Source organism: Eublepharis macularius, chromosome 1 (assembly GCF_028583425.1).
Source record: "Eublepharis macularius isolate TG4126 chromosome 1, MPM_Emac_v1.0, whole genome shotgun sequence".
Lineage (NCBI taxonomy): Eukaryota > Metazoa > Chordata > Lepidosauria > Squamata > Eublepharidae > Eublepharis > Eublepharis macularius.
In genome coordinates this window covers 124,406,825-124,431,144 of record NC_072790.1, presented here as the reverse complement: position 1 = coordinate 124,431,144, position 24,320 = coordinate 124,406,825, and the positions used below count along the sequence as shown (strand labels likewise).

The window sequence follows — 24,320 nt, the reverse complement described above, 5'->3', positions numbered from 1 at the left end:
GTCTGAGCACCTTGAACTGGATGGATCTCTAATAAAGTTACTTCATCTGGAACACCTGTGTGTTAACTGTGATTAACTTGGGGGTCTAACTGCCAGGGACTGACAACAGGTATATCAGAAATGACCCCAAACACTCCTGAAATTTTAGGAGTAATAAAAATCTATCTTCCAGAATTTCAGGAGTGTTTAAAATTTGGGGAAAGCTGGGATCTTGGGAGGGAGAGATAGTGTCCATGGACGGGCTTGTCGACCCCGCCGAGTCGCCTGGCCTGCCCCCTGCAAGCCCCCACAACCACCCCACTTTACCTGACAGGCTCTCAGCTCAAACACAAGAGAGGGGACGTACTGGGCAGAAAGAAGGCAGAGGAGGTGAGCCAATGCCGAAGAACACCTGCAGGAGACAGTTGCCAATATGAGCCATGTCACTCGGCCGAACTGGGGAGCAGGAGCCTCCCACCCTATGGAAATGGTCTGGGCTTCCAAGAGACAGGCACCACCTAACAGTTACGCCAGTGAGACACGTGGAAGGCTCCAAAGCAGAAGAGGCTGGTCCCAGAAGTGCCATCCCCCCCCCATGGGCTCAGTAGCATGCTGGTCTCAGGGAATAAAGAGGGCTCAGAATCCCCCATCCAGGTAAGAGAGTGGGCAGACCACTCCTGATGTAAGGACGGATGCCCAGGTGGGGAGAGAGTTCCAGGGGCCTCACACCTCTCTTTCTTGCCCACCGAATTTAAGGCCATAATAGGGGAGAACCCCAGGGGGTGGATTGCAGACCAGGGCAACCAAGCAGCCCTGCTAGGACCCTTTTTGCCAGATCATGAGGGACCACGGCACTGCCCACACCTCATCCAGCCGACAGGGGACAGCTGTGGCCAACAGGGAACTTCACAGATAGGAAAGGTTAAGCCTTTAAGCCTTTCCCAAAATGTCATCCAGTTCCCAACAATTCTGAATTCCTCCTTCCAACACTACAGTCTTATTCACATAATGAACCCTGTGTATGGAACAGGTACCATTTGTGAGAATGGTATCCTTTAATATACCTAGGAAACTAAATTTCAGCTTTCAAGAACACCTGCCTACATTTCTCAGTGCTGTTGTAGAACTGTCCACAGAAGACAGTTCTACAAAATCTCGTCTGGTCAAACCATCTCTGTTGTTTCAATGCATCATGCTTCAACTAGGGATTTTAAAATGTTCAAGTCTGGAGACACTTGAAGGAAATTCGAATGGCAGCAACTACTTTCTCTTCCCTGGCATTCCCTGCACATTTTTGTTTTACTGGTTATTGATCAGATCTTTGACAGATGGAGAATATATTGCCATTTCTATAAAACATCTGGCGAGGTTGATCTTGTAACTTATTTTCCAAGTGGAGTTTTGAGGTCTAGCCAATGAAGTCATCCTTTCAATGATTTACACTTAAAGAGATTCATCGGAGATTAACTTCCTTATTGCTAACAGAAGCCTTTGTTCATCCGATTCCTTCCATTTTAAGCTTCTGTATCAACTGTATTGGAGAAATACTAATTATGAAAAAAATTAATGTTACATTTTCAGTAAACCCACTTTGATTTCAAAGCATAGAATCTGATTTATTTAGCTATATAAAATATGCACAGCTTCTGGAAAAATAATAAATTGAACATCAAATCTTTGCAAGAGCCTCTTGTGAACCCTAATAAAAATCTTCTTAGTGCATTTGTTCATAAAGCAACAATTCCCTAAACATTTTTCATTGACAATATGTTTTTATGTCAAGCAAAGCCACTCATGTGGCTTAACCACATGATGCATGATTGAGGTGGCTGCCTACTCAAGCCTGTTGCATGCAAAGGATTAAAGTTCAGTCATGGAACAGAGAAACTGTCACTTCTCAAATGAACTGAGGCTCATTCCTTCAATATCCTTGCTCAGAGACACTTGAGGTTTTTACCTGGTAGCTGCTGTTCTTAGCCTTATAGGGGCATGAACAGGGGAAAGGAAACTTGTTTACAGCAGCTTCAAATTCAGTTGTTGGCTGATAACCAGAGGCATTCTTGTTATTCTCTATTGCAAGGCCACTCTACACAAACTGGACAATATTTACTATATATATTCTCCAAAGAGGATATACATTTTCATAACTTGATAGAATTTCATTAAAGCCCATAGGAATTGTGTGGTAAATTTTCAGGAGTTCTAAACTTTTCTGTTTGTATGACAAACTATGTTTCCTACAGCTATGTTTAATTGTGCTTGCGTGTGCTTTTTGGTTAAACATGTAATCAAGAAATGTCTTCTCTTCTTATTGTATTGTTGAGAACACACTAGTAGCATGATTGATCACGGATTGGTATTGCTGGAGACACATCAGTTTGGTGAGATTTGTCAAAGAGAGTTAGGAATAAAGACAGAACAGGTGCTTTGTCTTCTGTATTGAAAGAATCCCTTGGCTGTGCTATTATTACTGCCTAGAAAGAAGGACTAGAAGGATATCCTAGTTTAGATGGGCATCATAATATTGAAACATTTTATATTCTTTTAGTATCCATATTTTCTGGGCATACAGTTTCCTTTCAAAGGAAATTCCAATTTGTTCTTCATCTGAATACTAAGGAAGTGTCCACCTGTCCATTCTTAACAGCATTCTGTAGTGTCTCCTTATGAGTAGCAAATGACATCTTGCCTATCTTTCTAGAATTCTTTTTCAAGGAAGTTTTCATGGTCCTGCCTCCAGTTCGTTGGACGAAGTCTCTACTAGACATGGGCACGATCCAAAAAATAATCCCGATTTAGCTGATTGAGATTCCGCGGCGGTGCCGAACCCAGGTACCCGAACCTCACCGATCCCGTTTCCGATACAGAATCGGGAATTGGGAAGGCCGACGTGGGAGGGCGCCCCATGGTTTCCAGCGCTAAAGGAATGGTGGGTGAGGAGGATGGCAGCCGCTGGGCCCGGCAGGCCCGTGGAGGAGGCGGCGAGCTGCCTCCCCTCAGAGGGAGGGGGGTCTGTCCCCACGGGAGTGTGCCGGTACTGTCACCGGGGGGGGGGAACCAGAGGAGATAGCTCCCTATTCCCTATCCGCTGAAGCCCAAAGCTAAAGCTCCCCCCCTCTCTCTCTTGCGCTTTCTCTCTCCAAAAGCAGCAAGCGAGAGCTCGCCTCTGTCCCACTCCACCCGCGAGCGGAAAGTGAAACTTTGTTGCGCAGCACATGGCTATTTATAAAGCCTGGGTCTGCTACGCAGGAGGGCTGTGTTTGGCCGTAAGAGCTGCCTCTCTGGCTTTGCAGGGATGAGATTCAAGTGCCCATGGCTACAGAAGAACACCCCCTTCCCCCGCCCTCTCCTCTCTCCTCCCAAATGGATGAGACGGGCGTGCGCTTTTCTGGCTGCTCCGTGGTTGGAAGGAAGCCCTGCTGATCAAGGAAAGCTGGGATTCCATTCGCGTTTCCAGGGCGACAGAAGGAGGGCAAACAGCTCCGGCATTCCCCAGGCTCCGTTTCCACGGGGCTCCGTTCCCTCTGGAACAGATGGCTGGTGCCAGACTGTCTGCAGACTGCAATCCCAAACGTAAACTGATCGATCCAATCGAGACCCGATAGAGCGCCCCACCCGAGCGCTGAACCGAGAGCCGTGGACGGAACCGATCAGCCCAGTCCCGATGGCGCAAGCGCCAAAATCGGGGCAATTTTCAGTCCGTAATTCCGATCGTGCCCATGTCTAGTCTCTACCCCTTTGGTCAATAACCAGCTCATCTCTACTGCAAAACTCAAGGTGGTCTAGCAAATCCTTGTCTGAGAATTGTTTCCGAGGACATTTGCAGGACAAGAGGAGGTGAGTTGAGCAGAAGAATAGGCAAGAACAGACCACTTCATATATCTTAATTTTAAACATGAGATACAATGGACAGCTAACTTGGCTTCAGGAAGTTGCTATCCAGTACAAGTGAAAAGTGGAGAACAAAATGACTGAGCTTCAGGGCTTGACTATTGGAATGTGCTGTATGTGGGACTAACTTAGGAATGACAATTAGGTCAAACTGCACCAGTTCATTTATTATTGGGATTTCCCCCCCCCCTTTTTTACTTCAATTTTGGAAATGTTGCATTGGCTGCCAATTTCTTTCTTAGGTCAGTTCAAGATACTAGTGCATACCTTTAATAAAGCATCACAACCTGGGACCCACATACTTGAAGAACTACCTCACCCCCCTATATGGCTGTGCAGCATTTCGACTCCTGCTCCTCTCTGTGGGTTCTTCTATTGAGATCTGTGCAGCTGGAATGCTTTCTCAGTATCTCTGTATTGCAATCCCAGTAATGTGGAACAATCTACTTGAGAATGTGAGGAAGTCCCTGCCCCCCACTTCAATGGTGTTCAGATGAGGCAGTAGTTTAAGAGGTCATTTGAGAGCTTTTACGGACATGAGGTCCTAAAGTTGTTTTATCTGACATGGCTTCCATTGTTTTTGCAGGATCTTAAAATTTATTGTGGTAATTTGTTGTTATCCACCTTGGGTCCAAATTGTATGGGTAAAAAGCATACATATAAACATTTTAAATAAAAATATATACAATTTATTGAAGTGATAAAAGATCAAACTATTTGTGTCAGCAAATTCATTCAGTGCTGATGGTACCATAAGAATATCACCTTTTATGGAATTATGGAAGTAGCCAGCATGATCATCAATGACTCTCCATGTCAAAAGTTACATTATTCCTATTACAAGATGAGCAGTTAATGCAGGAATGTCCATACCGTTAATGCCACTGTGACATTTTCCACACAGGGACCTTGTTTTCCCCAGAATGAATGCACTGGGCAGCATTTCCTTGGTGAATGTACCCAGTTTTAGCATATATACATTAAAAACATGCATACTTGTAAGTCAATGCTACACAGCTGAGAACTGATTAAGGCAAAGTTAGGTATGTTTAATGTCAAGTTATAAAATCTTATTGGCTATAAACTGTATTTGTATTTCCTGCCAGAAGAAAGAACATTTTATTAAGAAATGAAGGACCTGCTGAGTGCAAGCTGGTGGAATTTAAAGATCATGTTCCAGCTCTGCCATTGAACAAGGGATTCATATTTTCATTATTAATAGCATACTTAAACCAAGTTCACCAATTGGTGGCTTACATTTAAAATCTGCCACAAGCCAAGATTGATTGCTGGCAATGTAGATTAGCGAAGATGGAAAATGGCAGAAAAATATGCTTTGATTTACTGAGCTATATTTTTCTGCAATATATTTTATTTTCATAAAGGCTCCTTGAAGCCTGAAATGCTCTCACACAGGGAACGAGCTTTTAAATGTTGTTTACTCCTAAGATGAAGAATATCAAAACAGCCACTGCTTAAAAGTTAATTTTATTCAGAGTGAAAGTCAGACCATGTAACGAGATTAGAAAAGGGAAATGCAATAGTTTGATGCCTCAAAACTCCATAAAAAAAACCCAACCCTCAACTTTTGAGATGTTACTGCAACATATTCCTTTTATTTATCAGCGTCTCAGAGGACTAATATTACAATGTAATGCTTTAAGTAGTTTTTACATGACAGAAGAGAAGAGGACAGAATTTGCATACAAACACAGGCGGAGAACAATTACTATGTAACCTTTCAGTCATAATAAAAACCCCACCATGCCTATTACTGAGACCTTTTCTATTCAGTATTTCTAAAAGGGACTGAATCTTGTTTTGATTTTTGCTTCAATGTAACCTGGTAAAAGAAAACACCTTGCAAAAAACATTGAGCTGTTTCCAATGCTAAATAAAAAATGTGTCTGAGGTAGAAAAGTGGTCATGGCTTTCCTTTTCTGCAAAACTTTTTATCCTTCTCAAAATATCTATACCAAAATATATTTATTTCTAGATGAAAAATCCACATATTATCCTCCTTTTTCTCCCCTACTTTTGGCAAACCTCCCTCCCCTGCAAAAAATAATACTTATCATTTATATAGCATTTTGAACCATCAGAGCATTATACATACATTATGTAATTTGAGTCTCTTAACAACTCCGAGAGGTAGCTGCTACCAGCTCCACTTCAGAGATGACAAAACTGAGTGGTAACATTAGCATCAGGAGTTCTAAGAATCGTACTAGGATCCCAGTTCCTACATTGATTTCATTATCGATGTGGGACACTCCACTAAGACACTTCACCTTTGGGCATAAAAATTAATAAAATCAAAGAAGAATTTTTCTAGTACTACTTAGGTACTTAAAAGATACATATTACACAAATGCAAGTATGCATTTTATGATGACAGCAAATGCCCACACAAATCTATAAACTCATTGGTGAAGGAACAGTGTCCACTATCTTTTCATGGACTGTGGCTAACCTTCCATATAACTTCCCTGCTTTTAAATATGTATGTTAAGGAAGCCATTTAAAAAGGCACACGAGATGATACTGGATAAAATTTTCCAGATAACCTTTGTGATGTCAGGACAAAACTTTTAGCAATACAACAGACTAAGCTCCTCATTTTATACATATTTCTAAAAGCAGAATCAAATAATTGCAAATCTGGGCCTTTGCATTTGATGTCTTAACAAAAGGCTTGACAACATTTGGCACAAAATTAGCCCACAGTCTTTCCTGTGCAGATAGCCAAGAGCACATAAACACATGATGGTTATATTAAATAAAACCCAAATGAATCTTAACTCACATTATAAGCCAAAGAAAAGTTTTTTTGAGGGGAGATTCCCCCACATTCAATAGGAAAAAGAATTCATTAGCATCCATTTTAGTGTTAATGTTTAGGTTATTGTAGCTGAATATGTTGTTAGCTGGAACATGTACTCATTGATGGCCATACATGATTTTTTTGTCAAATACTAATAGCATGGTTATGAGAAATTGATATTTTTTCACATTTTGAAATGAATACTATTAGACTAAGTATAAATTGCAGGTGCAGGACAGATGTGTGTCAGAAGAGAAGGTACTCAAAACTGTAAATGCAAAAAGCTGAAAGGAATGTATAAATGTAATACTTTGCTCCAAACTGTGTATGCAATTCACTGTAGCAATATCAAAAAGAATGGATATAAACCCCCACCCCCATTCCTGATGCTGTATATTATATAAATCAATGACATACATATAACTATTTCCAAATACTCCACTGTTTGTTAATTTACAGTTGCATAGAGAGGGAAGAAGGGGGGGGGACACACACATTAAAAACCCACAACATTCTCATCTTTGGATAGTTCAAGTGTTTTCCTATTTGAAGTAAAAACACACAGAGCTAAACAGTATGTTACAATGTCCCATGCAGCCGCCTGATTACCAGAACTTTATATTGGCATTTGTAGAAAGAGGGCTGTATTTGACATCAGGAAGAATAAGCTGTCTTCAAACTGAAAACTTCACATTGCCTGAATTTAAGAAAGAAAAATAGGTACAGTATTATTATCCAAAGGTATCCTTAGATGTGGAAACACTCAACATAAATATTTAAGAGTCAAAAGCCAGAAAAAATTCAATGTTGGCTACAGTAAATAACTATTATTATTATTATTATTATTATTATTATTATTATTAAATTTATAGTCTGCCTTTGTCAATGAGATCCAAGGCGGATTACACAATGAGTGTGAAAATACAACATAATCAACAGCTAGGACGCTGAGCAAAGTACAATAATGAACAACAGTGCAAAAATTCAGGGAAATAGATATAATAGGAAATGGTAGCAGAAAAATTTTAAACAAGCATAAAGCTGAGCACAGAAATGAAATCTTTCTGAAACAAAGCATGATGAATTTCCGTGGCATGTTTTAGCAGTGTGGAAACTCCCCAGTAGGTGCATATCTACATTAGCAGACAGTACCCCATAGTGTAATGTTTAGCCCCCATCCCTACCAAGGCATCTGAACTATTTCTTGTGACACAATCCTGTCATTGGGTAGAAACTCCTTCTGAATAATTCAGTTTTGCATAATTTGTGGAAAGCCAAGAGAGTGGGAGTTTTCCTGACCACCTCAGGCAGGCCACAAAGAAAGCATGTGTGAGGGCTGCTGTTGATTTTGCCCAACTGCAGAGTGGTATCTGCTGAAGGCCCTGAACAGATGAGTGAAGACAGTATGCAGAACATAGAGGAAGGGGTAGTTGCACAGATATGAGGGGCCAAGGCCATAAAGGACTTTGAATGTGATAGTCATGCTCTTGAATTTAGCCTGGTAACTGATGGGAAGCTAAGGGAGTGACTGAAGAATGGGAGTGATATGCATGTTACATCTAGCTGCAGCATTCTGCACCAGCTGGAATCTCCAAGTCAAGTTTCAGGGCAGACCTATTAAAGTAGTCTTGTCTTGATGTTACAGTACCATGATATATACCAGACGGTGTCTAGTACTAGGACATCCATTTAACTTTGGATGATTTACATTACATTAAATTGTTACAACTTTACTGAATCTCCAGCCACTCTTCTATGAACTGGTCTCACTGCTCTATTCTATACATGCACACCAGGAACAGGACTAACTAACCCTCAGTTCTACTAGAAGAACTGATCCAAGATTAAGGTAGCAAACTATGTTAACCTTGGTTAAACATTTTCTCTGTGTCAGGCCATCCTTGTGTCTATACAATATCTCATTGGCTCCCCACAATGTGCAGCCATGGATGAAAGTCATTATAGTTTGAACAACAAGGGACTGATGTAGTTCAGATGCAACTCAAAAATATGTTTTGGCACTATGCCAACAGATCTTGTGCTTCCTCCTTACTCCAATATTCTAATTTAGTTAGTTAGTTTCCTATGGTTTGAGGTTGTCCTTCAAGCCAGGATTGTAAACCACGGTTTGAAACTATTTTACAATGCTTATAGGTATGGTAACAGCAAACCATAGTTTGCCAGTTGAGATATAATAAACAATTATTGTGCATGTTATAATAAATGTAACTAAGCACATGAGGTGAGAAGGAAAGCTGTAAGTACCAAGCTATGATTTGACACTATATCTGAATCAAGCCAAAGTATATCAGCAGATTATTGTGCACATAATACTCTTGTCATGAAATATGAACAAGTGGTGCCTCTCTGGTTGTAGCAGACTGGTATCACACTATGGTTGCCAACCTCTAGGTGCTAGCTGGACATCTCCTAGAATTACAAGTGATCTGGCCACTGAGATCAGTTCCTCTGGAGAAAATGGCTTTTTTGAAGGATGAAGTTGATGTAATTATGCCCTGCTGATGTCCCTCCCCTCCCCAGACCTCTCTTTTCCAGGCTTCACCCCCCAAATCTTCCAGACTTTCCTAACTTAGAACTGGCAACACTGCAACACACTGACAGTCTTCATATCTCCACAAGGGCACAGAATTTTTCAAAGTCATCGGAGGCAAACCACATGGCATTGCTGGCCACGAGGACACTGTTAGGTGGCAATACTGCAGTTAGGCTTGCAAGAAGCTATTCTAAAGGTTATCAGAGACTAAAAAGCACAGAATGTCCAGGTATTTCCTTTAACATTCTACACAGTCAGGGTTTCATAGCTATAACATGAAATAGACAGATATTATTAGTTGGTAAATCAACTGTGAAACTTGTTTTTCAGATTATAATACACAGTTTGACTCTCACATGATATAGCCCCATTATCTATGTTCTGCATGTGAATAATGCAACCATACAGGATTTCTTAAAGATAACTGCGTAGGAGAGTGGCAATGTGGAACTTTTCCGCTGACATATTTTCCCTCTGGAGCTACTAGATGCCCCATAGAGAAAAAACGCAGAGATGCTTACTAAAGCTGTATGTTTCCTTGGGAAACATTTAACCTCCTGCACAGCAGCCACTATCCCTTTTGGGCCCTCACAGATGCTTCTAGCTTAAAAAAAATAAAACCTGTTGGAGATCCAATAAAGGATTGTCCACCATCTCATCTAGTTTGGTCCTCATGTTCTCAGATTTCCGAAGTTACTGGGTTGCAGTCCTGGAACCATTACACATGCACATTTGTTCTGTATTGTATTTTATAATGAAGAACGAATCCCAAATGCATTTGCTTCTATACTGAAAATTTCATTACAAAATTCCATGTAGCGTTTGCTAACATTGTGGAGGCAAAGTTTTAAAAAAATATGTATAGATCATACCTGTGGTCTGCCAGCAAGATTTGCTGTAAAGAAAAAATATATATTTGTAGTAAAATGGAAGCAGTCAAGAATTAAGATAAAATTTGGCTGCATGCAGAAAGCAATTCATATTTGAAATATATGATACTGAAAAATAGCTGACCAGCAGTTTATGAGTATTTTGTGTTTTACCTCCCCAATCCTTAAATCTTAAGTACATAAATAACCATTTTATCTTAAGATATCTTTGTATCAATCTGCAGACATAGCATTCTCTGGGCAGCACAATCAAATTAATTGTTCTTGACAGTATTTTCATTTCATTTACTTCTATTATGGCCAGGGCTTTTTTTCTGGGAAAAGAGGTGGTGGAACTCAGTGGGTTGTCCTCAGAGAAAATGGTCACATGGCTGGTGGCCCCGCCCCCTGATCTCCAGACAGAGGGGAGGTTAGATTGCCCTCCGCGCAGCAGAGCAGTGCTGAGGGCAATCTAAACTCCCCTCTGTCTGGAGATCAGGGGGCGGGGCCACCAGCCATGTGACCATTTTCAAGAGGTTCTGGAACTCCATTCCCCCGCGTTCCCCCTGAAAAAAAGCCCTGATTATGGCTAATAATATATGTTGTAAAATCTTTCAATGACACTGAAAAGATGTACAATGTACAATGAACTGTGCACAAAAGACTTTAAACAACACACTGCAGAGGAAAAGACAGGATTCCAGGCAAACAATAATGCAAAGGGAACTAGCTTGTTATTTTTATCATTCCCTTGTCCTTATTAGGTCTTGGTGATGCATGCACTTTTGAAAATGGCATTGCAAATTAATAGAAGTGTGGGGAATACATTTGTAAAGAGAAGTGAAACCTTTCTGTATTTGAAACGTTTGCATGATTCAGCAATAAGAGCACAGATACATAAAGAGCTACTTTATTGCAACAAGTAGAAGTATGAGTAAGGATATTTCAAATGAAAGGTAAAAGAAGGCTTCCAGAAGAGCTGCTAAGGGCCAACAAAATGCCAAAGCCTACTGCATGTGCATTTATCACCTGGGAAAGATGCAGTTGTGAAAGCAGCAGCAGACAGAGCTGCTGTAAGCTTCTTGTGACATATTAGCTCAGAGGACATGAAAGCTCTGCAGACCATAGCTAAAAAGTTGCTAATGACTAATAACTACCAGTTACCTAGGAGGGGAGTAAGAAAGGGAAGCAATCTTGGCAGAAATGGTTGCAGACAACCATATAGTGGTAGGCCAGCTACAAAGCAGGCAGAGCACATCTGACAATGTACAGGTTACACTCATCATCAATCATCCTACTTCTGCTTTTGCCATGTATTGAAAAGCAAGAATTTTACAAGGGGTCCAATGAATGACAGCTCTAGATAGATGAGAGACCACGTAGCTTGTCCAATGAGAATTAGCTCTAATAAGCCTATTATATACCCAGACAAACCAGTTCCACTTGATTGGGAGTGCAGAGTCATAGCAGAACTCAACACAGTGGGGAAAAATGTCTCACATATTATGGACAGAACTTTACACCGCAGCTGGTACAAGAAACACCATTGCTTCTCACAGCAAATGCATCAAGTCCAAAATAATAAATGCATGGACACCTCTCTGGAAAACCTGACTGGGACATATACATGCAGGGCTTTTTTTCAGCTGGAACGCAGTGGAATGGAGTTCCAGAACCTCTTGAAAATGGTCACATGGCTGGTGGCCCTGCCCCCTGATCTCCAGACAGAGGGGAGTTTAGATTGCCCTCAATCTAAACTCCCCTCTGTCTGGAGATCAGGGGGAGGGGCCACCAGCCATGTGACCATTTTCTCCGAGGGCAACCCACTGAGTTCCACCACCTCTTTTCCCAGAAAAAAGCCCTGTATACATGGGTATTTAATAATAATTATATAAGCATTTATTACATGCACATTTGATGTATTTATTCTGGGAAATATTGATGTAGTAGTGGTGTGTCTAAGGCTGCCAGGTCTGCTTGGCAACAGGTGGGGAGGGGGTGGTACTTACTGGTGGTGGTCTTATTCATATGCATGCAAAATGTGCATGCACTCACAATCTATGGCAACATCACTTCCAGAAGTGATGTAATCGTGCTGACTGCGGGAGTGCTCCTGCACCTTGTACGGGGCCAATTCTTTAAGAATCTGGTTGTTGGGGCTGAAACCAGCCCTGCACAAAGTGCAGGAGCACGCCCATGGGCAGCATAATGATGTCACTCTCAGAAGTGATGTCATTGCACCCAATTAGAAGTGTCCATGCCACATGTTTGCCCAGCCTGTTTGACAGTTGGCACCTGGGAAACCTAGGTGCGTCCTACAGTAATCATAATATGCAGCCAAGTTTACCTTCATGTAAAATTATGTAATATCTGCAAATTTTACTGAAAAGAACATATAGTATACAAGGTCATTCAGAAACCCAGAACAAAAAGCCAGTAAACTGAGAACTTTATTCAAAGATCAATATTATTTTTGACAACAGATAATACTTTGACTTTGGGAACTGCAGTATTTACAGGAGGTATCATTTTACAAGTTAACATGATTAAGAACCTGAAGCTATCTCACTATCTCTATGAAATCAGAATAGACTAAGCTAGTTTCCCTCATTTGACATTTCCGAGAAAGACAAACTATAAATGCTATATATAAACAACTCAGTTGCAAAATAGCAAGACAAAGTTAACCAACCCCCTTTTCAAACAGCATATCTAGACACAACATACCACTGAGCCTTTTCACACAGCCTTTGTAAACCATTTTGGCTGTTGGTTGCAAAGGGAGTTTTTTTGTCCCATTTCAGACACAACCAGTTTGGCTGCCAATCGCTAACAGGATTTTTTCACCTTTCCAGATTAAGCCTCTTGTGACATTTGCAATGCAGGGATGAGACTCTCTTTAAAAAACTCTTTTTGCTGTCCTCAAGTTTTTAATACACTTCCCATTTGCTGTGAAGAACTGTTTGAAATGTCTGCAGCACTTCCAACAATGCTGCCTTTTTATTTTCCTGCCCAATTCCAATTCCTCATTTCTCAGCCTAACCTACTTCACAGGATTATAGTGAGAATAAAATGGGAAATAACATGCACATCCACTCAAACTACTTTGAGGAAGTATAAACGTATATAGATTAGCTCTACAGCATTGTAACAGGTGTAGCAGGTTGCAGGCGAGTGCTGAGTGGGGGAGGAGAGTGGAGAGGAGGCACGGCGACAAAACACACAGACACAGTGCTGGAGGTAAAGAGGCCACAACTTTATTGAGATTACAGCTCAGGGAGCAAAGGCGCGCATAGGGCACAGATCCGAGCATCGGCTGACCCGTCTGCCAAGCCGATGACCCACATGCCCCCTCAGACCCGTGCTGAGGGGGGGGGGGAACCATGGGATGACAGTCAGTGGGATGCCACATGGGTGTACACCCCTCTGTGAACCATCCCCTGCCACCTGGGTGGACTGGCAGCCCCCGACTGGGCATGCACCGGCCATTCCTCACTCCCCAGACCCCTTATGGGGATCTCCATAATAGGGAAACTGAGCCTGAGGGCCCTGTTTCCCCCCAAACGGATCGGTGCCCAATGCCCAATACGCAGCCTACTCACTTCAAAGTTGTGACGAAAGGGAGGGTTGGGCGGGATGCTGCCATGGGCCAAGTGCTGAAGGGCGGGGGCCAGCTTCCCAGGCCTGGGGCTGCACCGGATGAACCTGGGCATGACCCCTGGCCTTTCCCCGCCCTTCCACAACATGGCGGCCACCATGCCATCTCCCCACTCGCCTCCCCCGCAATGCCCGCAATCCAGTCCCCCAGGTGAGTCTGGGAGCCGTTGCTTCTCAGAATTCCCCACGTTCATTTTTTAAAAAGTGTCTAAAAACGTCCCTTGTGGAGATGTGTCTTTATCCCAGCACCCCCAAATACAACACGCGATAATAAAGACAAAGACAACTGAGTGTTGATTCGACTAATTTTGCTTATTTATTTAAATGCATTTTAATGACTGATCTATGTCATTGCTTATTAAATAAGATGACCATTTTGAGAGCAGGCTGTGCTAAGCAATCATTCTAGGAACCCAATGGGCATGTCTACCCTGGCTCCAAACTTGGACAGCAGTTATCACTAGCCTTGCTTAGCCTGCTGTGGAGAAGGCGTAGGTAAGCAAATAGCTTCCTGCTGTAGTCCCCTAATTGGCTGAGACCCCAACCCCAAAAGTAATATCTTGTGTCCTATTTGCACTGATGTGGGCCACAGCAAACTGAATCCATGGCGTTAATGCAATGAATCTCCTGTTTCTTGCATCTCTGCAAGGGAAGGGGCTAGAGAGTTGCTTTCTTTAAAAAAATGAAACTGGGAATTCAGAAAACCTGCTACACCTATCATTACAATGCTATCCACTATAGCAATTTTATACCATTTTTTTTAATGCAAAAGCCTTGGTGGCCCATGGTAGAGAGAGTAGCCACTTCTGATTCCAGAAAAAGTGGCACTGTTTGAAATGGTCACACTTTTTCACATACAGTTCATAAATGGATGTAAATGCTGTTTGAAACTGATGCCCCCACATTGCTTTACACATGTTTGGGGCAGCAACAGATAACAACTGGCTTAAAACAGAAATGTGAAAAGGGCTACTGTATTTCTGTTTTACATGCTAGTGTACAAATGCCTACAATGAGCACCATAATTTAAAAATGTTATGCTTAAGAATACTAGACTGTGTATCATGACAAAGCACATATTGCACATCACCAGCTTGTTACCCTACTATAGATTGGTTTCCAGCTGGATGAAATACTAAAGAAACTGACCTAGGGTTGCTAACTTCAAGTTGGGAAATTCCTGGAGATTGGGGACGACATGTTATATGGAGGAAAAGAAAACAAGGTTTCTCTTCTCTGTTAACTGTTGTTTGTCGAGTGGTCTTCTATGCAGGCACACATGGCATTTACACATGTGCAGGTCTGCCACAGTCGTTCCAAAGCTTTTAGAGGCACAAGATGCTGCCTTAGCCTTTTCTCATTCTTATAAAAGGGGGCGCAAGTGGCTCCCTCCCTCAGTTTTCTAAGCCTCTGGTGCAGAAGGAAAACAAGAGTAAGAACTCATGGTGGGGAAAGAGGAAGGGATGTATGCCTGCACAGAAGACCACTCAATGTACAACTGTTACAGGTAAATGCAACCTTGTTTTCATCATCATGTCTTCTGGGCAGTCCTACATGAGAGATTAGCAAGATAACTTACCCAGGAAGATGGTGTGAAGCTCTTTAGTGGGAAAGACTTTTCTGGACTGCTTTGCCTACAGCTGCATTCTGTCTGAAGTCTACACCAATGGCATAATGATTGATGAATGTAGATGGCGTTGACCAGGTGGCCACCTTGCATAAGCTGATTAGTTGGATGCCCAGTTTGAAGGTAAAGTGGACGGCACCCTTGTGGAGTGTACACTTATGTGTAGTTGCCATGGCTAGTTATACTCTTCATAACAACTCTTAATGAGCCACACTATCCACTTGGAAATAGTCTGTGCAGAGACTTTCTGATCCATTTTGTTCCCTTTAAATTGTACAAAAAGGTTAAGAGTCCATTCAAAAAGCTGCTGTCCTATCTAAATAGAAGCTCAAGAAATGTTTAACATCCAGATTGTGCCAAAGTCTTTCTGTGTTGTCCTGAGGTGTTGGAAAAAAGACAAGTAGAACAATGTCCTGGTTCATGTGGAATACTGAAATGACCTTTGGCAGAAAAGGAAGGCTTGGATGGAGAGTGATCATATCTGAAAATATCTTAATAAAAGGAAGGTTGGATCTAAGGGCTTGCAACTCACTCACCCTCCTAGCTGAAGTTATGGCCACTAGAAAGGCTGTTTTAGCTGACAGCACTTTGAGAGAGCAGGTAGCTAGGGGCTTGAAGGGCTTATGCATAATGGAGGTTAGAACTAAGGAGAGGCACCAGTGAGGAATGGGCCTGGCAGCCAGGGGATATAGGTTAGCTAGACCTCTGAGGAAAGATTTGCATTCTGATTGGGTGAAGAAATATTTCTCATTTACACCGTTTTAACAGGTGAAAATGGCTGCTAGATGGCCCCTAATGGAGAAGTTAGTTAAGCCTTGGCCTTTTAGCTGGATGAACAACCTGGAAAACGCTGGATGAACAAACTGGCTAACAAAAGCCTTCAGGACATACCTTATCACCCTGAGCTTGAGAAGTGTCCGGGGCAGGCTGTGCCCACCCCGGACTGGGCCCGGCCGGGGCCCCGCCTGCCCCCCCTCCCGCAGAAGCCGGTCGCGACGCCCACCCCTGGCAGCCACAACTTACGGGGAGGCTCCGGAGGCCATCGGGCTCGGCGAAGGACCTGGCTGTGGTGGGGGAGCTCCTCAGTGGGCGGCCGAGGCCGCAGGAGAGCCGGCCCGCAAGGCAGCCCAGGGCGCCGGGTCAGGAGGGCCCACTGCCGCCACCGCCACCACTGCCATTACCGCCGCTGCCAAGGCAGGCGGAGGTGAGGCAGGCGCCCGGCGAGGCGACGCTGCGAGCAGAGGGCAGCAAGGCAGAGAGCACGCCGAGGCCGCCGCCATGGCTAACGAGGGCGGTGGCCCAGGGGCGGGCATGGTCAGGGGCTGGTTGGGGGAGAGCCCAGGTGGGGAGGTGGGAGGCGGAGTTGGCCAGCGGGCCATCTGGGCCTCTGACGGGCTGGACGGCTCCTGGGAGGGGACGCCTGTATAAACCACAGGTAGAGCCAGGAGGAACCAAGCCCAGGATTGGAGGGGAGCGGGGGAGGGAAGAGCGGGAGGCAGCGAGGGATGAGAGTGGCGGTGGAAGGGAAAGGCAGGCTCCTGCCCTAATGGGGGGCTGGGGGAGCCAGGTGTCGGGATGGAAGGTGGAGGAAGCGTGGACAAGGATTGGTGGAGGGCCCGGGGGCGGACACAGGGTGGACTATATAGGGGAAGCTTCCTGTGACGCTGGGGAGGAGTGGCTGGCTGAGAAGTGCTGCAGAGAGAGAGGGAGAGGAAGACGTCCAGTTCAGCCGGGAGGAGGCAGACGTTGGTGTTGTAACTGCTGCCCCTACCCAGTCTGAGGCCGAGGGAGCTCCCCAACCCCCCCCCCCCGGTGGTGGCTAAGAGAATGGCGGAACGTGGGGAAGGCGTGGCCAGCGGGGCGGGGCCTCACAAGAAGATTAATATGCAGAGATGATTCCTGAGGGAACCATGTACATTTTACTTGATTGGTCCCAGAACAAGCTCCCCAGCCTGACAGGAAAGCATCTGTATTCATGGAAATCTGGATTGAGGAAGAACCAAATGGGGTACCCATTAGGATATTCTGCTAACCATGCAGGGATGACTTTTCAGATTGACCCTGAGTCCCAGTTGGTCCAGCATGTTCAGAACCAAAGATATGTGTTGGGACAATGATTCCCTGGTTTGGCCCATCATCGAGATAGGGAGAAACAGTACCATCTTTTTCTCTGAGATGACTTACCACTACTGCCATGACCTTTGTAAAGATATGAGGGGCAGAGGAGAGACCAAAAGGAAGAACCTTGTATTGGTGTTATTTGGAGCCACATTGAAAGAGATGGAACTTTTTAATTTCAGAATTTATTGGAAAACAGGGTTGCACCTACCTGTAACTGTTGTTCATCGAGTGTTCTTCTGTGCAGGCATACATGGGAACTGCGCATGCGCAGGCCAGCCACAGATGTATCAAAGCTCTAAAAGGTGCAAGATGCTTGTCCAGCCTTTTCATGTGTTTTGAGTGGGTGTGGCTATAAAAAGCAGGGTGAGCGAATCCCTCCCTCAGTTCAATAAGCCACCAGTGAAGGAGAAATTAGCATATTTAAAGAGCACACGGCAGGGAAAGGAGGGATGTGCACCTGCACAGAAGAACACGCAATGAACAACAGTTACAGGTAGGTGCAACCCTGTTTTCATCATCATGTCTTCCCACATGGAAGAGTAGCAAATTAACTTACCCAGGAGGTGGGCGTGTTGCTCATCATCATTGAAAAAGACTCTTCAGGACAGCCTTAACAATTGCAGCGTCCCTTCTGGAGTCTATGTCAATTGCACGTTTAATAAAAGTGGACAGAGTCAACCAGATGGCCATCTTGCATAAGTCCACAAGAGGAATGCCCATACTAAATGCTGATGAAGTTGACTGGGCCCTTGTCGAATGTGCCCTGATGTTCAAAAGGCATGAATGCTTGGACTGTCCATAGCACTGTTTAATGAGCCACACCAACCAATTGGAGATGGTCTGAGAGGTGACTTCCTGTCCTTTTTTAGCTCCTTTGAAGGAAACAAATAGATTAGGGTCCTCTCTGAAGGCAAGAGTCCTATCCAGGTAACACAGAGCATGCTTGACATCCAATGTGTGTAGGAGCCTGTCAGCCCCTATAGAAGGCGAAGGACAAAACAATGGTAGAGTAATGTCCTGGTTGAGGTGAAAAGCAGAGACCACCTTAGGAAGGGAGGCTGGAACAGAGAATCACCTTGTCTGCAAACATTCTGAGGAAAGGTGGATCATACCTCAGGGCCTGCAGTTCACTCACCCTCCTGGCTGATGTAATGGCCACTAAGAAGGCTGTCTTAGCTGTCAGAAATTTGAGAGAACAGGTAGCTAACATCTTGAAAGGCTTATGCATGAGAGTTGTTTCAACCAAAGATAGGCTCTACTGAGGAGTGAATTTGGACACAGGAGGTTAAACGTTAGCCAAGCCTTTAAGGAAAGACTTGCATTCTGGTTGGGAGAAGAGGGACCTCCCCTTCATCTTCTCATAACAGGCCAAGATGGCTACCAGATGGACCTTCTCAGAGGAGTTAGAGAGTCTCTGGTTCTTTAACAGGGCCAGATAGTCTAAGACAGATGGCAAGGGAGTCGAATAAGGGGCTAAGCCCTGTTAAACTGCCCAAAGGGAGAAATGTTTCCACTTCCCAGAGTATGACTTTCAGGTGGAAGGCTTTCTAGCTTGTAAAATTATGTTTCTGACTGGGGAAGAGAACTCTAATCTGGAGGGCACACTAACCAAGCTGTTAGCTTCAGAGTGTCTATATCGTGGTAAAGAACCACATTGTCCTGAAGAAGAGCTGGTGACAGCGGAAACCGGTATGTCCTTCCCTGTGACATTCTGGACAGGGTGGAGAACCAAGCCTGTCTTATAATAATAATAACAACATTCAATTTATATACCGCCCTTCAGGACAACTTAATTCCCACTCAGAGTGGTTTACAAAGTATGTCATTATTATCCCCACAACAAACACCCTGTGAGGTGGGTGGGGCTGAGAGAGCTCCAGAGAGCCGTGACTAGCCCAAGGTCACCCAGCTGGCTTCAAGTGGAGGAGTGGGGAATCAAACCTGGCTCTCCAGATTAGAGTCCTGCACTCTTAACCACTACACCAAACTGGCTCTTGGCCAATAAGGGATGATTACAATCGCTGACGTCTTCTCCCTCATAATTTTGCTGAGAGTTAAAGTCATGAGAGGGAGAGGTGGGAAGGCATACAGCAGACTGCCTGACCAGGAGATTTGGAAAGCGTCTCCTAGGGAGGACTTCCCTTTGCCTGCTTGAGAGCAGTATCGGGGACATCTCTTGTTGAGTGCAGTAGCAAAGTAGTCTATAGTTGGTAACCCTCAGTTTTGGAACAAGAGTTGAAGGAAGTCCATATGGATGGACCATTCGTAATTGAGATCCTTGGACCAACTCAAGGCATTTGCCAGACTGTTGTCCTCCCCAGCAATGTGCATGGGTGTGAGGGAAATCTGATGTTGGATTGCCCATTCCCAAATGAGGGTGGATTCCTGGGAGAGTGACAAAGAGACCATGCCCCGCTGCTTGTTCAGATAATGCATGGCTGTTGTGTTGTTCATGTATATCTGAACTTTCTTGCCCTTGACAAGGTGGAGGAAGGCTTTTAGGGAAAATTGGATAGCAGTTAGTTCCAGAAGGAACGTTAGTTCCAGAGTAAGCCCCCCACCCTGACAGGGAAGCATCCATGTAGATGGAGAGGTGAATGGGGCTGGAACCTAAAGGGGTCCCTACCATTAGGTTCTGTTCGTCATTCCACCATGACAAGGTTTTGTGAATAATCCTCGGAACCAAGATCCTTTTGTATGGGTTCTGATTGTGAGGATGAAATACCCTGACAAACCAATTTTGTAACGGCCAGAGCCAGAGTCTGGCAAACGGGTCTATCAATGTCAGAGAGGCCATAAAACCTAACAGTTTTTTGGATTCCCCCTGCACTTTGAAGTCTGAAAGAGCGCATCTTGTTCATCCTGAACTTTTTCAGAACAACAAACTTGTTTAAAAAATGGAGATCTAAGATCGGGTGGGAGGCCCCTGACTTTTTGTCCACCATGAAACAGCAGGAATAAATGCCACTGAAACCAGAGGATGGAACCGGTTCTATGACCTGTTTCAGTAGCAGGCTCTGCACTTCCTTCACCAAAATTGCTCAAGGCAGGAAAGGGTTCGACCGGGGAGGAACGTTTGAGGGAATAGATTTGAACTCTAGGGAGTAACCTTCCCAAACTATTGACAGTACCCAGAGCTCTTGGTTAATTTTCTCCCATGCAGATAGGGGCAAAGATTGACTGACAAGGAGGGGGAAAGATGGCTTGGCATCAAAAACTTTGGTGGAGCTCAACTGCTCTCTGGGGGAACTGGAACTGTCCTTAGACTTATGACAGTAATACTTCCGTCAAGGCTGGCTGGACAGAACTATGGAAACAGTATGTTGCTGGTTCTGAGGTAAATGTTGGTTGGGTTGAGACGGAAACTGATTGTATCTAGGGTTGTAATGAGGATAGCATCTAGGAGGGAACCAGTGCTTGTAAGGTACGACCAGGATAATGTCAAGGGACCTAGAAGTCACCTTATCATCTTTTATTTTCTTTGTCAGTGGTAGATGAGAAAAGATTATTTCCCTCAAAGGGTAGATCTTCAACCCTTAACCTATGGTGTGGGGCTAAAGCAGTGGATCTAAGCCACATATGCCTCGGAATCACAATGGCAGAGGCCATAGCTCATGCAGAGCAATCCCCAATATGTCTTGCAGTGAGAATTTGTTGTTTTGAGAGCCAAAGGGCTTCACCTTGGAGTATTTTTGTGAGACGTTGCTTCTCATTAGGGATGAGACTTGAGCAAGGCCCATAATAGCTTCATAATAATATAATAGCTTCATAATTGCCAATACAGAAATTTGGGTCCGAAGAGGCATAAACCTTTCTCCCTAGAATATTAAGTTTTCTGCCCTCTTTATCTGTGAGGGCAGAATAACCCACATCTCGGGGAAGGCATTTGCTTTGTAGGCATTTGCTCTGTAGGCATTTGCTCTGTAACCATGGCGTTAGCAGGAGGGTGATTGAACAGAAAACCAGCCCCATCTTGCTTGGTTCTATATAGGCTATCTAACTTTGTTGAGGTCACTGGCGCGGATGCCGGAGTTGACCAAATGCCTTTTGTGACATCTATCATTCCCTGCATAATTGGGAAAGCCACTGGGCCCATTGTCTCAGAGTAGAGAACTTTGAAGACTGGATCCAATGAAGTCGGAGCTGAACAAGTCACCTGGATCTTCAATGATCTTGCCATTCTGACTAGTTGTTCAGAGTAGAGGTGAAGGTCTTCAGTGGGTGTCACAGCAGAGTCCTCTGTGATATACCTGGGAGGTGATGGCTTGGATGACAAGTTGGAACCGCAGTCGGGACTGTCGTTGGGATGTGTTGGTGGATGAAGTGTTGGCTCTGCAGACTCGGTGTCTTCAGGAACCACTGGAAGAACTGAGGGAGGTCTCGTCTTTGTGACCAAGGAGCGAGGTTCTGGATGGTAGTAATCATCATGTAAGAAGTAGTGAGGTGGCAGGTAAAGACCTGGAGATCCTTCCATGCTGTAGGCGTAAAAATGATACAGAGACTCATAAGGGTATGGAACCCAGGAATGTCTGTGACTTTTCTTGACCTCTAGACAACTCTTGGTGTCAGTTGGAGCCGAAGAAGCCACTTCCTTCTGTGCAGTTCACACTGGAGAAGGTGCTAGTGGAGATAACGGCACTCCCAGATCTGAGAAGTCTGGAATTTCACTGTCTAACATGGCAGGAACTGATGCTGAACATTTCCTTGGAGTTAGTGAAAGAGTTTTTGGAACTTTGGGTAGGCTGGATGCTGCAGAGGCAGAAGAAACTGAAGCTGAAGACTGCTTCTTCTTGTGTGGCTTCAGAGTTAGACGCTTTTCAGTATGCCTCAACTTCAGCTTGGCCTTTTTTGACAGGGGCTCAGATGAAGACTGAGATGGGCTGGAATCTGTATGAATCAACTGGTTCACATTGTCGGGGCTTGGAGCTGATGTAGAAGGAACTGACTGGTTCTTATTGTTGGCACTTTTAGCTGAAATTGGAGGTGCTGAGGAGGCCCATTCTGGGTGCTGCAATCCTTTATTAGCAGCCTTTGAGACCTCGGAGTCAGATACACCATGGATGGCTATCTCCCATAGTGCCGCTTTTAGGCACAATGCCCTTTCATGCCTGGCTTTTGGCATGAATTGTTTGTAAATGCCACAATGCAAGGTATCGTGTGCCTCTCCTAGGTACATTAGGCATTTATCGTGCCCATCCAACTGTGCCATCTTGGAACACTTGAAACACTTCTTGAAAAGTGCCTTCAAAGTCATCTTCTTGCTTTCTATCTTCTTGCTCAGATTTGGAGAGGAGCTCAAAGCATGTCCTTCTTCAGTGGCAGCTAAAGAAGAACTGAGGGAGGGATCCACTGGCCCCACCTTTTATAGCTGCACCCACTCAAAAAGCATGCGAAAAGGCCGGGCGAGCATCTCACACCTTTTGGAGTTTTGATACATCCACGACTGGCCTGCACATGCACAGTTCCCATGTGTGCCTGCACTGAAGACACAACAATGAACATGAAAATATGCATCTTTTAAATCTACAGTAGTGAATCAAACTTGAACTTTCAAAAGGGGTAAAACATCTCTTAATGACAACATTCAAAACTTTTGGAACACTATGACACTGTTTAGGGAACGGAGGTCTAAAATGGAATGTGAGCCTCCTGGCTTTTTGTTGACAATAAAATAATGGGAGAATACTCCATCTGTGCAAGCATGGCCCCTTTTGCAAGCAATGTCTGTACTTCCTCTATGAGCAAGGCAGGGGGAGCTGGAGGACAAAAGTGAAACGTCTGGAGGGGCTGACTTGAATTCTTGGCAGTAGCCTTGGCTGACAATGAACAACACCCAAGCCTCTTGAGTTATAGACTTGCAGGCCTGGAGAGGAAGTGACAGAGTGCTTGATGGGCAGGTTGGGGTCTAGAGTCAAAAACTCTGTTCAGACCAAGTTGATCCTTAGGGGATTGAGAACTGTCCTTTGACTTGGTTCTGACATGCCTCCTTCAAGGGTGAGTGGAGGTAGAGAATGAGGGCTGCTGAGAGCTTCTGGAAGCTGAATGCATCAGTTGGGAATTGAACCAATGGTATCTTTTATAAAAGATGTATGGCCAAGGAGGATATGTTTGCCTGAATATTTGCCGTCATATCCATAGACATAGTAGTGATGGTAAGGAGAGCCATACAGAGAGTAATAGAACCAATAGTATCTTTGGTGATGAGCCAGTTCTAGTTGATTGTTGTTATTATTGTTAGACAGAACCTAGGAATCATGGCTTTCATAGAGTCTTACAGATGATGGTAGCGAGGAAATAGCTGTGGATGGTTCAATAATTTCAGGAATTTCACCCTCAGAGAGAGAAGGAACCTATAAGGAATGGCGTCTTGGCATAGGGGAGGGAGTTCTTGGAACCCTGGGTTGGCTTGAAGGATCAGAGGTAGCCAGGCCCCCAAAAGAGGATTTCTTCATCTTATGCACCTTCAATGTATAAGGTTTCTCAATATGTTTAGACTTGAGCTTTGCCTTTTTTGTAGGTGGTTCTGAGTGACACCAAGGAGGATCTGAGGGAGATGCAGCTGAAGTCGACTGGTCTTTGGAATCTGGCTCAGGTGCAGAAAAAGCAGGTGGAACCGAGGACGCCTACTCAGGACACTGCGGTTCTTTATCTGTGGCTGTCTGATCCAAGTTGGTAGACTCCTTCAGGGCCAATTCTCAAAGTGCTGCTTTCAGCTGTGACACCTTTTCATGGCATGCTTTCGGTGTGAACTGTTTGTAGACTGCACACTGTAATGTGTCATGACCTGGGCCTAAGCCG

General features: G+C 44.2%; 1 protein-coding gene across 3 annotated transcripts in view; it reads right to left on the bottom strand.

Annotated features, from left to right (window-relative positions):
- Nucleotides 1–4,600: 4,600 nt before the first annotated feature.
- The window catches only part of UTRN (utrophin), a 584,696-nt gene continuing 564,976 nt past the window's right edge, over nucleotides 4,601–24,320 (bottom strand). For 2 of the 3 annotated variants that reach the window (XM_054999201.1, XM_054999288.1), the window contains exons 75-76: nucleotides 10,121–10,143; nucleotides 4,601–7,391 (exon numbers count right to left, since the gene is read on the bottom strand). In XM_054999201.1, coding sequence (XP_054855176.1) covers nucleotides 7,383–7,391; nucleotides 10,121–10,143 — 32 coding nt within the window. In that variant the 3' untranslated portion in view covers nucleotides 4,601–7,382. The remainder of the gene's footprint in view (nucleotides 7,392–10,120; nucleotides 10,144–24,320) is intronic. The other variant, XM_054999369.1, reaches the window with a different exon arrangement.